This window comes from Cantharellus anzutake, assembly GCF_015039405.1.
Source record: "Cantharellus anzutake strain C23 chromosome Unknown EI90scaffold_101, whole genome shotgun sequence".
Taxonomy (NCBI): domain Eukaryota; kingdom Fungi; phylum Basidiomycota; class Agaricomycetes; order Cantharellales; family Hydnaceae; genus Cantharellus; species Cantharellus anzutake.
The window spans coordinates 77,140-92,735 of NW_024067051.1; the positions used below are offsets into that span (position 1 = coordinate 77,140).

General features: G+C 51.8%; 2 protein-coding genes across 2 annotated transcripts; both read right to left on the minus strand.

Moving 5' to 3' along the window:
* Positions 1-5,271: 5,271 nt before the first annotated feature.
* On the minus strand, positions 5,272-8,555 carry EI90DRAFT_3021096 (uncharacterized protein; the record flags this gene model as incomplete). Its single annotated transcript, XM_039057608.1, has 2 exons — positions 5,272-7,956; positions 8,013-8,555. The coding sequence occupies 2 exons, from the start codon at positions 8,553-8,555 to the stop codon at positions 5,272-5,274; spliced, it is 3,228 nt and encodes a 1,075-aa protein (XP_038909654.1).
* Positions 8,556-12,863: 4,308 nt separating this feature from the next.
* On the minus strand, positions 12,864-14,468 carry EI90DRAFT_3293315 (uncharacterized protein). The gene has a single exon (XM_039067374.1). It carries the CDS (start codon positions 14,422-14,424, stop codon positions 12,934-12,936), a length of 1,491 nt encoding a protein of 496 aa, XP_038909655.1. The 5' UTR covers positions 14,425-14,468; the 3' UTR covers positions 12,864-12,933.
* Between the last annotated feature and the right edge of the window lie 1,128 nt (positions 14,469-15,596).

Here is a 15,596-nt window from a genome sequence, read left to right on the forward strand (position 1 = left end):
GCTTCAAGAAGAGCCTCCGCTTCCGCAACATCTCCAGGACCTCTCGGATGACCTTCCGGTGTTCTTCCAGGGTGGCAGTGAAGATCAAGATGTCATCCATGTAGCAGATGATGACCTCTTGGTCAATGAAGTCTCGGAGAATGTCGTTCATCATTGTTTGGAAAGTCGCCGGAGAGTTACACAAGCTGAAGAACATGACGGTAGGCTCAAATAATCCCCGGTTGGTCGAAAACGCCGCCTTCCACTCATCGCCATCTTTGATGTGGATGTTGTTAAATCCCCAGCGCAGGTCTAGCGCCGAGAAGTACTTAGTGTTTCGGAGGCGTGCGAGAACATCCGAAATGAGTGGGAGGGGGTATGAGTTTTTGACCGTGATCTCGTTGAGCTTTCGGTAGTCCTGGACTAGGCGCAAAGATCCATCCTTCTTCTTGACAAAGAAGACTGGGGCTCCCATCGGGGATTTGGATGCCCGTATGCACCTGTTCCGCAGGTTTTCACGCAGGAACTCGTCCAGCTCCTTCTGTTCTGGTCATGACAGGGGGAAGGTCCTCCCTCTCGGGAGTTTGGCATCCGGCGCCAGGTCTATCGCGTGGTCCCAGGGCTTCCGGGGGGGCAGCTGGTCGAATGTGAGGTCTGTGGGGCTCGCTCAGGTCACCAGGCCGTAAGTGTCACAAAGGTGTGGGTATTACGGGGTGATAAGCGATAGGTCTCCACCCGTCGCCTGTCACGTGACACTAATCTACAACGGGACTACATGTAATGGGGGCCCAGGGCTTGTGCCCTGACACTCTCCCCCCTTGCATTGCAGTTGCGACGCATACAAGATAAAAAGAAAAGGAAAGTTTAAGCTTAAAAGGAATAATGAGTAAGGAATGTGTTTGCCACTTTAAAGTGGGCAATGTTGTACATCAAGTTATAAAAAGGAGAAGGAGTGAACGTCTTTTAAAGTGGGCAGTGTTATACAGTACATAGGGATAGGTATATATGAAGTCCTTAAAATATCGGGTTTTCCCAATGGGAAATTCTCCAAAGATGTTTTGCATCTTCGGCCTGTGTTTCCTCCCCAAATTGATGATTTAGGTCTGTAAAATATTGTTTACAGTGCTTCGCATACTGTTTTGTGTGCAAATTCTTGCATTTTCGCAAGAGTGGAGTGGTTTCCACTTTACCAGAGAAATTTGTGCTCTGGATTTTCGTTTGTTCATCTGGCTGTTTAGCTGGATGGTTTTCTGTGGTTAGAGCCACCTTGCCAAGTGCGGAGCTTGACAGAGTACTAGTTGCTCCTGGTTTGGGAGCAAATGATTGTTCGACTTCATGGCCAGCACGAGCCCCCGGAACTTTGTTCCAGTGCTGTTTGGAGGCTGTTTCCTCTTGCCACAGCTCCCATGCTGTGTTCCCCAGTGTTCATGAGGATTTTTGGACCGAGATTTATCTTATCTCGGTTGAACAGTTCCCTGTTGCATTGGATGCCTCCCACCAAGGTTACTTGCCCATAGGGTGTCGAAGTACTTGACAGCCTGCCACCTCTAACAGTGGTCCCAGCCTGGGGTTTGCTATTGGCTGCCTACTGCCTTCCTTCCTCCCCTCAACCTGGGTCTGTGCTCTTGTTGGAGCACCACTCTGCAGTCCGGACAGGGTCACCTACCCACAGGGTAGCGAGAATTGTGGTATCCCATCCCAGTCGTGTTAGTCCCCGTCTGGGTTACACTTTCTGAGACCCAATATCACATCTCCTCCCCTTAACCTGGGAGGCCCCATCATGTTGGACTTGGCAGTGGGATTCTGCCCGTGCGCGAGTGAGCTCAGGCTCACATTCAAGTTCCTCGATTTCTGGAAATCGGTTTCTCTTCATTTTTGGAGAGAGGTAATCTTTCGCACTTCTATGCGAATCTTGTACTCCTGCCTCTGGGTGGCACGGTTCTCATAGGCATTTCTTGGCACCTCTGAGCAATCAGGTCGTCTCTATTTGGATGGCCTGAGTGAGGAGCTTGTCTCGCTCTCTTGTTTCCCTTTTCATGAGGGATTCTGTCTCATCCAACTTCTTTCGGAGTTGGCTTGTGTTGTCCACTATCACCGGGGGTGATAGCTTGCTCTCAGCTTGGGTTGGGCCGAGAATTTGTTGGCTTTGGCCATCTCGAAAAGCATGTGGACACTTCCCTGTAGGGTGGCTTGCCCATAGGGTGTCATGGTACTTGGCGGCCCGCTGCCTCTGGTAGTGGTCCCCTTTTTGGGGTCTGTCATTGGCTGCCTACCGTCTTCCCATCTCCCCTCGACATAGGTTTGCCCTCCTGAGGGTGGGCCCTTATGCAACCCGGACAGGGTCGCCTGCCCATGGGGTGGCGGGATAGTCGGTGCCCCACCCCTTGGTGCACTAGTCCCCATGTGGGGTCGTGCCTCATGAGGCCCGGAACCGTATCCCCTCCCCCTGACCTGGGAGGCCCCCATCATAATGGGTTTGGCAGCGAGGTCTGCCAGTGCGCGTGCCTCTTCAGGCTTGCATTTTAACAACTCGATCTCCCTCTTCTGGAGGTCGACTTCTCTCTCTGTGTCTTTCAGAGAGGCAAAGATGCCGAAGCGTCTCTGCATGCCCTATTGTATTCATGCCTCCAATGGGTGCAATTATTGTAGGCATCGTCTGACACTCTTGAGTTGTCAGACCGTGCCCGTTTGGACGGCCTGGGCAAGGAGCCGCTGTCGCTCCCTCATCTCCCTCCTACGAAGGACTTTATCTCTTTCAACTCCTGACAAAGTTGACCTGTCTGGGCAGCTACCACTGGTGCAATAGCTGATTCCCAGCCTATGTTTGGCTGGGTTGTCGGATCTGGGCCAAATTGGCCGATCCAGGGAGTGATTTGGCCAGGGAAGTTCCCTGGGGAGTATACCTGGGGCTGCAGTGGCAATTGCTGCCCCTGGAATGGCGCTTGTTGTGCCATCGGTGCAGTTTGTACTGCATATGGTTTTACACGTGAGCCTGGGGATCACGTGGTCTAGGCGAGTTACTCGCCTAGCCCATGTGATGTCTAGCCCATGGTGTGGCTGTCCGGGCGAGTTGCTCGCCCAGAATCTTCCCACGCTCTTGGCTGTGGGTGATCGCTCTTCAGCTTCACTTTTTCCGCCTCCGTTTTTGGGGGCATAGTGATGCCGAAAGTTCCATATCTTCTTAGATCGGGGGATTTTCAGGTTCCCTCACATTTTGTAATGTGAGGTACTCGTCCAGGTGGACGAGGTCATTATGATTTCCTAGGGGTTTCCATGTGGTGTCCCCTAGCTCCCATTTGGCCTTAAACCAGAGTTCGTTGTGAACCCACGCATGGTTTAAGATTTCGCGGACTACTGTTTCGTGATCGGGGTCTTCCCCAAATTGTAGAATATGTTTATTTCCCTATTTGGGAAGATTTCTTGGTCATTCGGCTCGTGAGGTACGGGCCAGGATACGTGGAATCTTGGGTGGATTCCGCGTTGTTCAAGTTGTGGTGGCAACTTGAGGATGTAGTTTGACATCTCTGGAAATGTTTCCAGAATTTCGTAAGGCCCTATGTATAAGGGCTTTAGTTTGCCTGCCCTTCCTTTGGGTAGGTTCAACTTATCTGTGGATAAGTATGCAAGCTCGCCTTTTCTCAAAGGCAGGTCCGGGCGTCTTTCTTATTCGCCTGGATTGTTTGGGCAGCACGAATGTGTATTATCGCGTCGTGTGCTGCCATGAAGTTTTCCTTCACTTTTTGGGCGAAGTCATTTACTCCTGGGTAATCCGAGAGTGGTGCTGTTAGGCACATCTTTGGCATATGGCCGTAGATTAATTCGAATGGGGCGAATCCTGTCGATGTATTTGAGCTCGCATTGATTGCAAATTCTGCCATCGACAGCTTTGCTGCCCTGTCGCGTTGATCTGGTCTGACCATCGCATGTAGTATCTGTACTACTTTCTGTCGTGAATTTTGGATCTCGATCTGATGCGATCGAGTGTGGTAATCTGTGAAGTCATACAACTTCGCAAAGAAACATGACTGCTAGTTCTAATGCATTCATGATTGAGTGGGATCAGGTGGACGTTGTTGTGTCTGCCTGTGGACAATTCCTTTGATGGAATCATATCCCAAGTCTGTTGGGATGTGTTTACTTCACAGGTTTGGGTACTCCCCTCTAGAGTTTCCTCTAGGTTGTCGCTCCCCCCTAGAGCTTCCTCTAGGTTATTTGGTCTCGAGAGTATCTCGGGTTCATAGGCATGATGCCTATGATGACTCCTTCCAACTGGTCTTCTAATACCAGTTTGATCTGTTTGCGTTTGTGGTCAGCCAGAGGTCTCAGGCTGTCACCGGAAGCAAACTGAATTCCCCTATCAAGGAATTGTATTGGGGATGTTTTCTCCCCTATTGTTATCCCTCGGATGTTTATCCGAGTTTTTCCCCGCCATTAATGAGTGGGGTTAAACCTGAGACCATGCAGTTGCCCTTTCGATTCGACACCATGTTGAATGTCAGGTGACTTAAGCTGAGTTGCTTGGTTTTACCCGAAGTTACTCGGTTGGGAGCATGTAACAAGGCATGACAGGAATTTCTGTCACGCACTGTGACACATCTAACTGTCACGCACTGTGACGCAATTCAATGTCACACACTTGCGACATGAAGGAGATGGAATAGAGGACCAAAGTCAGAGAAACCAATGCTGTAGGGGCATTAGGACTTTGGGAATTAGTACAAAGGTTGTATTGCTCGAAACAGAGCAAATTTGTAATTAAAATGGATTTAAAATGGGTATCGCATAGGTTGGGCCGAGTTATTCAGCTTTATCCCTGTTTGCGAGTTCAAGGAGTTTGGTTCCTCGAGCAATTGCTTTCCAGATGGTATTTATCTGGGAGTTCCAGTTCCTCTGAGCTAGGACTGGGTTGTTTCTTTCTTTGGTGTTTCTGCCAAAGCATCGGTGACTTTCTCATTCACCGTGTTTATGGCCTTCCCAACGAAAGAGCCAGAGAAGAAAGGAAAAAAAATGAGGGCCTGGAGCGCTTCCAGACACGTGGAGTCTCCTCAGTCTGAGGAGTTAAAACTATAGCATGTTACTATAGGTCGATGGTTGGGTAGACCTTCGAAAACCTCTCGGTATGAGAGGAAGGCTGCCAATAGTTGGCATCAAGATTGCGCGGACTGGGTTGTCTGCACAAGTGGGAGTTAGGATCTCTACTTGATCTTATCTGCCAATTCTTGGTCCTCCTTCAAGTATGAGGAGGGCTGATTGGCCTTGTCGGCCAATCGTGCATGATGCAGCCCAGTATTTCTACTGGGGAGAGGGCGGATTGTGGCCGCTAGCCAGCCGAGTATAAACTCCACCCAGAGCTCGTCTTCTTCTGGTGTTGTCTTCTGAGTGACTTTCCTCAGGGGAATCCCTCTTTGGTGTCGTCACCAAAGAGTTGGTAGTTCTTTTTTTGGTCTGGCTTATCGCCAGTTTTAGTGTATTTTTTCCGTCATTGTTTTCAATGACGTCGGATCTTGGGGCCATTATTATGGTCCCAACACTGATGTCCTCGCCCTTTCTTCTGGGTGAGTAGTGAGGTCCCTTGTTTGGGTCCTCTGGTTCGAAGTCATTGGAGGTGTCCTCCACTTTGAAATCATCAGAGATATTCTCCGGTTCTTCTTCGTCGGAGTTGTCTCCAACTTCACCTTCTGTTTTGTAGTCGACTTCCCTGGCGATCCTGTGCCTTGGGTTTCTGTCTCCTACTAACTGGTGCTCAGGGCGGCTCTTTGCCCGCTCTGGTATTCTGCAATTATTGCGTACTTGTACCGGCCTTTGGTTGGTGTTCCCTAACTGCTTCAGGGAGGATTTGCCTTTCCATTTGGGTTTAGGATCTTGCACATTGGCTCTTGCCTCTGCGTGTTTCTCCTTTCCCACCTGGTTGGGCTTTTCGCGATTTGTGGTCGCGGTGGTTTCAGGTCTGGCATAGCATTCTGGCCTGTAGGCTGGAGCTATCCTCAGCCTGTTTTTCATCTCGTCCATGCGAGATGTTGTTCTGAACATCTCCTCGAAAGAGGAGAATCCCATTCTGATTATTTCCTCCTTGCATTCAGGGAGGATGTTTTCCAGAAACCTAGCATTAAGTGATGGTTCTGGGTAGGACTGTCTGGGTCCTTTTCCTGCATTGTACTTTACATTGCAGTATTTTTCCGTCACCTTCAATGTGGCGGGCTCCTTGATATATGTCCTCATTAGAGTATCGAGAACTTCAAGAAATTTCCCCCCTTTATCTCTAAGGAGGGCTTCTTCACGGAGTTTTAGTCCGTGTGAGAGTGCAGGCTCTGCCAATCCACTGATGAGACAATCCAGATGGATTTCATCGTAGTGTGCGCCTCTATATCCTCGTGATGTGAGGAATCCTAGCAGTGTGGTGTACCACTGCCAGAAAATTTCTGTATCGTTTTCGCCTGACCACTTCGTGTCAGGGAGTCGAGTAGGACCGTTATTTAACCAGTCCCACTTCACCCTGTCTATGTGCGGGGTGAAAGTTAGAAGTTCGGCCATCCGTGTGGCCTTGTGGTACCATCTTTCGAGGTGCCCGTTATCCTCCAGCAATGTTTTGCTGGAAGTTTTCCTTGTGAAGTTTTCACGAGGGTTTGTTTGGTTCTCTCCAGCATTACTGGAGGGGTTTTTCGGAAGGTTACTTCCACTTATCCTTTGCCTGGGTGAAGTGACCGAGGAGGGCCATTTATTGCCTAGGATGGGGCCTGGTGTTGATGGTTGCCCGCTCATTTGTGGGTTCTCCTTACTAGGCTCCTTCTTCTGCATTGCACTCCTACAGACTTCGGTGACCTCATCCAAAGTTGGTGACTTCACTTTTTTTGGCAAAAGTTTCGGGTTCGGCCTTGGCAGTAGTGGCTTCCCCTGAGCCTCTGTGCTCTCTGAGCATCTGCCCTTGACCTTTTCTCCTATTATTTCTCGGGCCTTTAGCCTGAGAAGGAGTTCTTCATCACTTCCTGTCCTCCATTCAGATGGGACCTGGAAGAAGTCCAGAAGTTTCTCGGACAATCGACTTTGGGGAGCTTCCCCATCCTCCTGCACCTGGTCCCTTTGCTGTGTCCACGCTGGGTCCGAGGCCATCTGAGGGCAGTCCGGAAGCGAGCTCAACCTGTGAGTCTGTGTCGATCTGGATGACATGGCCTTTATATCCATGTTGGAGTGTGTACACTCGTTCTCAGACAGAGCGCTGAGTGTCTCACAGTGGTTGTGAGATGGTGTCCGTGGTGTGGAAGTTTTTTCCACATTTCCTCCACTCAGGACTGGCTCCCTGCACAAGTGGGGGTCGTCCCATGAGGGTTTTTGATGATTCCCAGTCTTATAGACTGGGGTTTGAACCGGCTCACGCCTAGGCGGCGAGCTGGATGTCTCACTATAGTTGCAAGACGGTAACGACGATGTGGAGGTTTTTTCCACATTTTTTGCAATCAAAGATGGCTCCCTGTGCAAGCAGGAGTTGTTGTTCGATTGTTTTGCACGATTCCCAGTCATATAGACTGGGGAGTGAACCAGCATGCTGCGATTTTGTGGGCTGGACGTCTCACAGTTAATGTGAGACGATGTAGACAATGTGGAAGTTTTTTCCACATTTTTTGCGATCACAAATGGCTCCCTGTGCTGGCAGGAGTTGTCGTTTGATCGATTTGCACAACTACCCGTCGCATAGACTGGGGAGTGAACCGGCTTGCTGCTATATCGCAAGCTGGACGTCTCGTGGCTGACGCGAGACGATTCCGTAGATGTGGACGATTTTTCCACATTTTTTGGAACTCCAAACGGCTCCCTGCACCAGCAGGAATGGTCATTTGGTTGTTTCTGACAACTTCCAGTCGCATCGACTGGGGAGTGAACCAGATTGCTGCTATATTGCAATCTGGACATCTCGCGTTTAATGCGAGACGATGCTGGACATGTGAAAGATTTTTCCACATTTTTGGGATCAAAAACGGCTCCCTGTGCCAGTGGGAGTGATCATTTGATGGTTTTGTGTAACTCCCAGTCAAATAGACTTGGGAGTGAACCGGCTTGCTGCAATCTTGCAAGCTGGATGTCATGCGGGTGACTTGAGACGATGTGGATAGTTTTTCCACATTGCTTGGGGCCACAAACGGCCCCCTGCACCAGCAGGAGTTACTGCTGTTTTTGTCAGTGTCTTGCACCAAGTGAGAGGTTCCCTGAGGATAGTGGGGCTCAGGGACTTCTTTTGGCGTGTCTGACCCAGCCCTTAAGGCTGTTTGTGTGGCAGCCGTGCGCTTACGTGTGCGCATGTTTGCCTCCTCACCCAGTGGTGAGAACTCTCTCTTTCTAGGAGAGATCATGTTAGCACATGGGGTTCTAAGGGTGTTGTTCCCCGCATTTACTCCATGTAAGTTTTTGGGATCCTCAGGGTTTGTCCCTGAGGTCCTACCAATATGTGGCAGGTCTTCGTCATCATCTGATGACGCAGTGTTTAGGTTATCTCCCAAATTGGGAGATTGCGGCTTTTTAACAAAGCCACCCTTTGTTCTCGCTGCAGATGCGAGCTTCCCCATTTGGGGGTATGACGGTGCCATGTCAGGTGCCGTCCCCGGGACAGATGTAAAAATAGATGTGTAGATTAGTTTTAATCACACCTCATGCACTTAAAAAAGTGTGAGGTCTGTGGGGCTCGCTCAGGTCACCAGGCCGTAAGTGTCACAAAGGTGTGGGTATTACGGGGTGATAAGCGATAGGTCTCCACCCGTCGCCTGTCACGTGACACTAATCTACAACGGGACTACATGTAATGGGGGCCCAGGGCTTGTGCCCTGACATCGAAGGCCTCTTTCGAGAACACATCCCGGAAGTCCTGGTACTGCTCTGGGACTAGCGCCTCAAACGGTGCAGGTTCCACTTCTGGTACGCGGGCTTCCTGGGCCATCCGCTGAGATGGCGTTGTGGTTGCTCTCAGTTTGTGTCCCCACCCTGGAGGGATGATGGCAGCGTAAATCCCGTCCCCAGGTTCCACTGTGGGGTCCGAGTCGGCGTGTCCTCGCGCCGACCGGCAGGAGGATGGGCAGTGGGACATACTGACCTTCTGCCACATCCAGTCTACCTCTGGGTTGTGGTGCAGCAACCATGAGTGTCCGATGATGAGGGACTGTTGCCCAAGGTTTGCGATGGCGAAGCGGGCCTGCTCCGTGTGCCGTCCAAATGTCAGGAGTGCCTCTAGTTCCTCGGTTATGGCCCCATTCTCATTTGGGGTGCCATCAACATTGTGGATGGGGATGGGTTGGGGGAGCGGGATCGTCTCAAGCCGGTGTTTTCTGACAAACTCGGGGCTTACGAAGTTCCCCATGGCCCCGAGTCCAGGAGGGCCGACGCAGAGACAGTGGCGAGGGAGGTCAGGGTAGTCAGCTTTACAGCTAGGTTGAGGGATCTGGGGGGGTGCTTGGACAACATGTAGATGGCGGGTGGCGGGACCGCTACTTCCGGCACCGCGCTTGGTGTTTCTCTGTCCTTACTGTTCGAGGGCACGGTTTTCCTCTTTTTCTTGGCGATGACTTGGTGGAATTTGGACATCGGCGCTGGTTTAGGCGCGTCACGGTATCTACACGAGCTAGTACTATCGCCTATAGGCGGCTGGGACGCGTCCCTCACCGGTCGCCTTCCTGAAAATCTGGGTGCATCCACCTGGCTCGGCAGGTTTTTGGCTGTGGGCAGTCCCGCACGATGTGCCCCGGTGCGTTGCAATCGTAGCAGAGGCCACCTCGTCTTTGGTCTATCCTCGAGTGGTTGAGGTCCATAGGTTGCGGCCCTCCTCCCGCCACAGGGCGCGGTGCAGGAGGCGGCGGTGCGGCAGCAGGTTGGGGGCACGGCGGTGCAGGGGCTGGGTGGGCTTGTGGGAGGGTGGTAGGGAGTGGGAATCTCGCAGGTGGGAGCTGGGGCCTGGCTGGGGGGAAGCGGGGCTGGGTCGCCTGGAAGCATCACCACTGGTTGTCAAGGAGGGTGGCCTCGTGTTTCCACTCGGCCCAGGTAGTCGGCATGGGGCGGAGGCGGTAGATGCTTTCTCGGAGTCGGGAGTTGATCGCCTGTTCGAAGCGGTCTACTAGCCCTATGTCTCCTAGCCGCGAGGCAGGGCTGAGGATCTCGAACTCTTGGATGACCTTGTCCACAGAGTCGGTGCCTTGTCACAAGGTGGCCAGCTTCTGCCTGGCCGTGGCTTCACGGTTCGGGTCTTGGAACATGGCATCGAGTTCCGTGTTGAACTCGTCCATGGCAAGCCTGGGGGAGCCCGTCGTCAGCAGCGCGATGGTACGCTGCGTTGCCCATGCTCCCACAGTCCCTCCTTTCATGTAGGACAGGACAAAGAGGATCTGGGAGAGGGCATCGGGAAACTCCGCCGCCCGAACATGGAAGTAGATGCCACATTCAGCCTTGAAGCGGTCAAGGTCTTCTGTCGCTCCAGAGAAGGGGGTGGGGGGGGGGCAACTTTAGGCGGTTTGGGTCTGGGGGTGGGCACAGGTGCGGGTGCTGGTGCTGGCGCGGGTGCGGGCGCAGCTGGGGGTTGGTTCTGGACTTGGCTCTCTACAATAGCTTGGAGCTCTTGGAATCAGGACAGCAGCTTGTCATACTGCTCTTTGGTCACCATAGCGGGGGAGATGGGGGAGGTGGGGGAAATGAGGTTAAAGCCTTCTTCTGCTGTCAGGGACAGCTCCGAAAGCGGCGAGGTCCTGGCATGAGGGACCCGATGGGACAGATGTCGGCTATGCATAGCGGCGGTCCCGTCACAGGGTGAGCGTCCCTGACCACTTAGTCTGAAGTGGGAAGTTGAGAAGAAGGCTGCTTCTTCTGTTCCCACCCCAGGTGCTATTATATACATGTGGTCAGGGTCACGTGGGAGGAGCCACGTCATCCCCGCACACAGCCGCACTCCCCTGGGTATCTCCATGGGAGATCCCAGAGGTGTGCCGCTCTGTGAGCGGGAATGCACGTGGTGGGCGCAGCGATCGGGGGAGCGGGGTTAGGTGTGTTAGTAATACATAGAGAAGGGGAAGTCGACCATGGAACGGAAATAGAAAGAAGGAAGGAAAAGGGGAAAGAAGAGACAAAGGGTGATAGCGGGGAAGCGGAGTAGGGCGGCACGGCGCGGGGTCAGGTGTGTGCCCTGACAGGAACCCATTCCTGTAACATTGGTGCCCCAACCCTGGTTGCACCAGCACCAAACTTAATCGTGCAACCTCAAGCTCACACACAGGAGGATTACTCATCTAATTTGGGTGCCGTCAACTCAGACTACCAGTATTCCACCATCCCACTGAAGCGCGTGTTAGATGAGTTTTCATCACCATGGAGATTCTATTATGAGCACTGCAAGAGAGCTAGCAGCTCTCAGCACCAACCAAGCTTGTGGGGGAAACTCTCCACAAGAACTCCTTTCTCCACTGCCCTCGATCCTAAAACTCCAGGAAATTCTCTGGAAATTCCGCAAGGTCCAGGCTCAGTGTCCACTACCCACTCTTTGTGGGCTAGACGACTGCCCTTACTCCTACTGTAGGAACTTCTAACACACTCACACTAACTCTGATGCATCCTAGCGCCTTAGAGAAATTTGGAGGAGGGGAGAACTTGATTTTTTCAATCCCGGTATGTACAGGATTATAAAGAATATTTGAAAAGGGCATCAGAAGAATAAAAGAATATCATCCAATATATCAAAATGATGGTAAAAATGTGAAAATATGAGGAAAATCGGGAATTTATCAATGATTTCACAAAATTAGTACCCGAAACTGGAAATGTGGCTGGGTGTCAGAACCGTGCGAATCTTCACCGATGGTAGCCGTAGGCGACCGAGCGTTGCCTGCTAGTGGTACAGGTGTCCTACACCCAACCGAGCTTTAGCGAGGGATAAACCCCACCGATCTCGAGGCCGAGGCTACTTAGGCGAGTGAGCCGGGATTTCGGCTTCAACGACTTGAGGAGGAGCGTTGTGCCTCGTTCTCGACGTGGTCCCGATACTTCAGAAGGTCGGAGGTCTTACGGGGGACAGAGGTAAGCTTAGGGGTGAGTTTCTAGTTGATTTCGAACTACAGTACAAGCATTAGTTACAAGCTGTATATAAGTGCTAGGGAACTGAATAGGGAATAAGTCGCCAGATCTCGCGGAGATTGCGGGCAGAGAAAAGGAGGAAAACAAACAAAGAGCACGTGTTCAATACAGCGAAGGTCAAGCATGACCTTTGCCGTGAGGTAACAAGGTGTGGCGAAACATGGGACAACAGGTCATGGCGCTCTGCGCTGCTAGGTTGTTCAATGACAATTAGGAGAGGGGTTGTGGAGAGGTGGCGGGAAGTGGTTAGATGGCGATGGGTGGCGAGCGGAGTGTGTGGGGAGTGTTCGGGTGTGGGAGAAGGTCAGGGAGGAGGTCGTCTGGCCCCGGGGAATGCCGGGTCGTGACACTGGGAATAACCTTTACACGGCTAAAGAACATTTTTCCCAATTTGTTTGATGCCTTGGGAATGTGTGAAGCATGCTTTTCTGACTTCCCACTTGCCTAAATTGAACTTCCCACGCCCGCACATGACCAGATCCTGTGACCTGCGCTGTGGCTAACCTCCCCAACACTTAACTCCACCAAATCTCCACTGATTGGGACAATCTTGACATCGACGGATTCATAGGAGTTAGGAGTATTTCTAGGTATCAAGTTTGTATCGATTTATGGAACGAATGAAGATGATTTTTGAATGGTGAAAATGGATATCCGAGCCGGCTCTGCGTGTGGGCGATTATCCCGCCTACATACAGGCCTAGCTCTTATTGTGGTCCCTCACAATGCGCTTGAGGTTCCTTGCTCATCCTGCAAGCGTTAACAATTTGAGTCCAAACATAAATATCTCCCCATCCCTGCATAAATATTTCCAAACAATTTCCCATCCTCAACCTATCGTACATGGTATAGCTTCCTCCACTAAGTCCTAGTCTTCTTGGACTTCCTTCCTCCCGTGGCCGACCTATTCACCTCACCACTCATCATTTGGTCGTCCTTGAAGGACAACTTCCCCTTTGCGGACCCCGAGGTTTCGGCCTCCAAAGGCCTCACCTCATCCCTTTCCCTGATCTGTTCTTTCTCCTTCCCTTTCAACACCTCTTTCTTCTCCTTTTCCAACTTCTCCTTCGCCCTCTGATTCCTCACGACTCTCCTTGCCTCCATCTCTTGTTCTGCCGACCTCTCCCAACAAAACTGCTCTTGCACCAAGTCCAACTCGGTATAGTCCATGGGTGGTAGGATGGAAGGGAGTGGGAATATTGTCCCCCACGCATCCCATAACAACCGTGTGTGTGCAACAAAGTTGTGGTATCGAAAATCCGTCGTAGAGATTCTGTCTCCTATCCTACGTTGCATTACCCCTAGACATTCCAGGACGATGAAATAATAATCGTCATTCGTCAACTCTTCTTTGTGAGTTGCAGTGAACATCTTCTCCACCGCGCGTGCCGCATCTGCCATTCTCGTGAATTGGAGCTGGAACTGATTGTGCATGAGTTGGATCTTCGTGCCCGATTCCCTAAGTCCACCCATCAACGTCGTAGTCTGCTCATTGAGATGGTAAATGAGAGTTTCCTGTTCCTTCAAGGCTTCATATAAAAGCTTAACCTGCTCATCATGTTCACTCTTGAAGTTCCGCCCCATCTCCAGTAACTCATCCGTCCATTCCCTAGCCTCCATGATACAGTCCACAACATCTCTACTGGCCGCTATCATCGGCATGTGGGGGGCCCGCTTCAGTGACTCCCTAACTTCGTTCTTCTCTGCCGTCCTCTCATCATCTGCCTGCCTCTTCTTCTCATCCTCTTTCTCTCGTTGTTGCTCCTCTCTTATCACGTCGGCAAAGGAATGTTTGTCCTTCAGCTCATCAGTCGGTGGGGAGGCCTGCACTGTCCACGGTCCATCGTGCTTCTTCCAATCACCATCTTTAGGTGAGTTGCCCTGCCTCCTCTTATTCACTTGCCTACTCGTGTTCAGATCTGGTGTTCTCTCTTTCGACTTCGGCGAGGGGGCAATGGGTCCCTGGTTCAGTGGGGGTGTCGCATTCCTTTGCCTCTCTGCTTCTAGTTCTCGTCTCAATTGGGCCACTTCCACTGCATAGTTATCGATCTTCTGAGCTATTTCATGCTCAAACTTAGGCTCCGTGGGCACGATTCTAGGAGGTGAGGAATTTTGCCCAGGTGCAGGAGGTCGAAGATGGGGCGGACCTGACAGTCCTCCTAATCCACGACTTCCTTTCTGGTACGCAGATCCTCGTTGCATTGGATAATTCCTGTCTGGCTTAGAGGCTCTCGCAGCGTTCACTCTCCCTGAGTCGTTGGGGTGACTGCTCTCTGCCACGTTGCACTCAAAAGAAAAACTATGCATTTTTATGCTCCCATTCTCATCTGAGACCGTCTCCATAGATGGCATAGTCTGTGTCTCAACGAGTTCGATCACGTTGCCGCCATTCTGAATTGGTGGCTGCGCTGCGCTTAGCTTCGGTTCCGAGGGCACTATGACTTCTATCTCTGGGTTGCCCAACCCTAACATCTGATCTGAAGCTCTGAATCCATGACAATCAGGAAGGAGTGCCAGGGCATGAAGTAACCATGTGGGCCGTACAGATTCCACTCATAGAGTTCTGGCTGCCCGCTCGGTTTATTCTTGAATCTGACCAACTCCCCATCTTCACCCGGATACATCTCATGCCTAAAGTCCCAAAACTGGGCATCTTCCTCAATAAACTTCTCTAACTCTTGGTCTGCTTGGCTCACAATCGCAAGCTCAGGGTTGCTGGGATCGCTGATTCTCAGCTTCATCCTCCTGTGCTTGTCCACCCAATACTTCTCTGCTTCCCATCCTTTAAGCTCCCAGGGATGTGGCAGTCCTACTCTCTTGGCTTTGACGACGTTTACTTCGTTCGTTCCCTCATTGTCCTCATCAAACTGCTCATCCTCTGGCATGAGACGCACATTCCGAATAACGGGCTCCGTGCTCTTATGGAAGTGGTAGAGCTTGATTCTCTTCCATGCAACTGGGCGCTTAAGAGTCGCCCCATCTAACTCCTGCAGTATGAACGTGCCAGACTGCAATCTCTTGACGACGACATAAGGACCAAACCATCTAAGGTTGTCAGGGCACACCCGCCCGACCCCGCGCCGCACCCCGCGCCTACCCCACTTTCCCCGCTATCACCCCCCGTCCCTCCTTTCTCACTTTTCCCTTTTCTCTCTATTTCTATTCTACGGTTGATCTCCCCTTTCTCCATGTACCACTATGTACCTAACCCCGCTCCCCCGATCGCCGCACGCGCCGTGCACACCCTCCTGCCTACTGAGCGGCCACCTCCGGGATCTCCCGCGGAGACACCCGGGAGGGCGCGGCTGTGTGCGGAGATGACGTGGCTCCTCCCACGTGACCCTGACCGCCTGTATATAATAGCGCCTGGGGTGGGAACAGAAGAAGCAGCCTTCTTCTCAACTTCCCACTTCAGGTAAGTACCATAGCTTTCCCCTTCTAATGATAACTCAACTTCCCACTTCAGCCTAAGTGGTCGGGGACGCTCACCCCGCAACGGGATCGCCACTACGCGCAGCCGACAC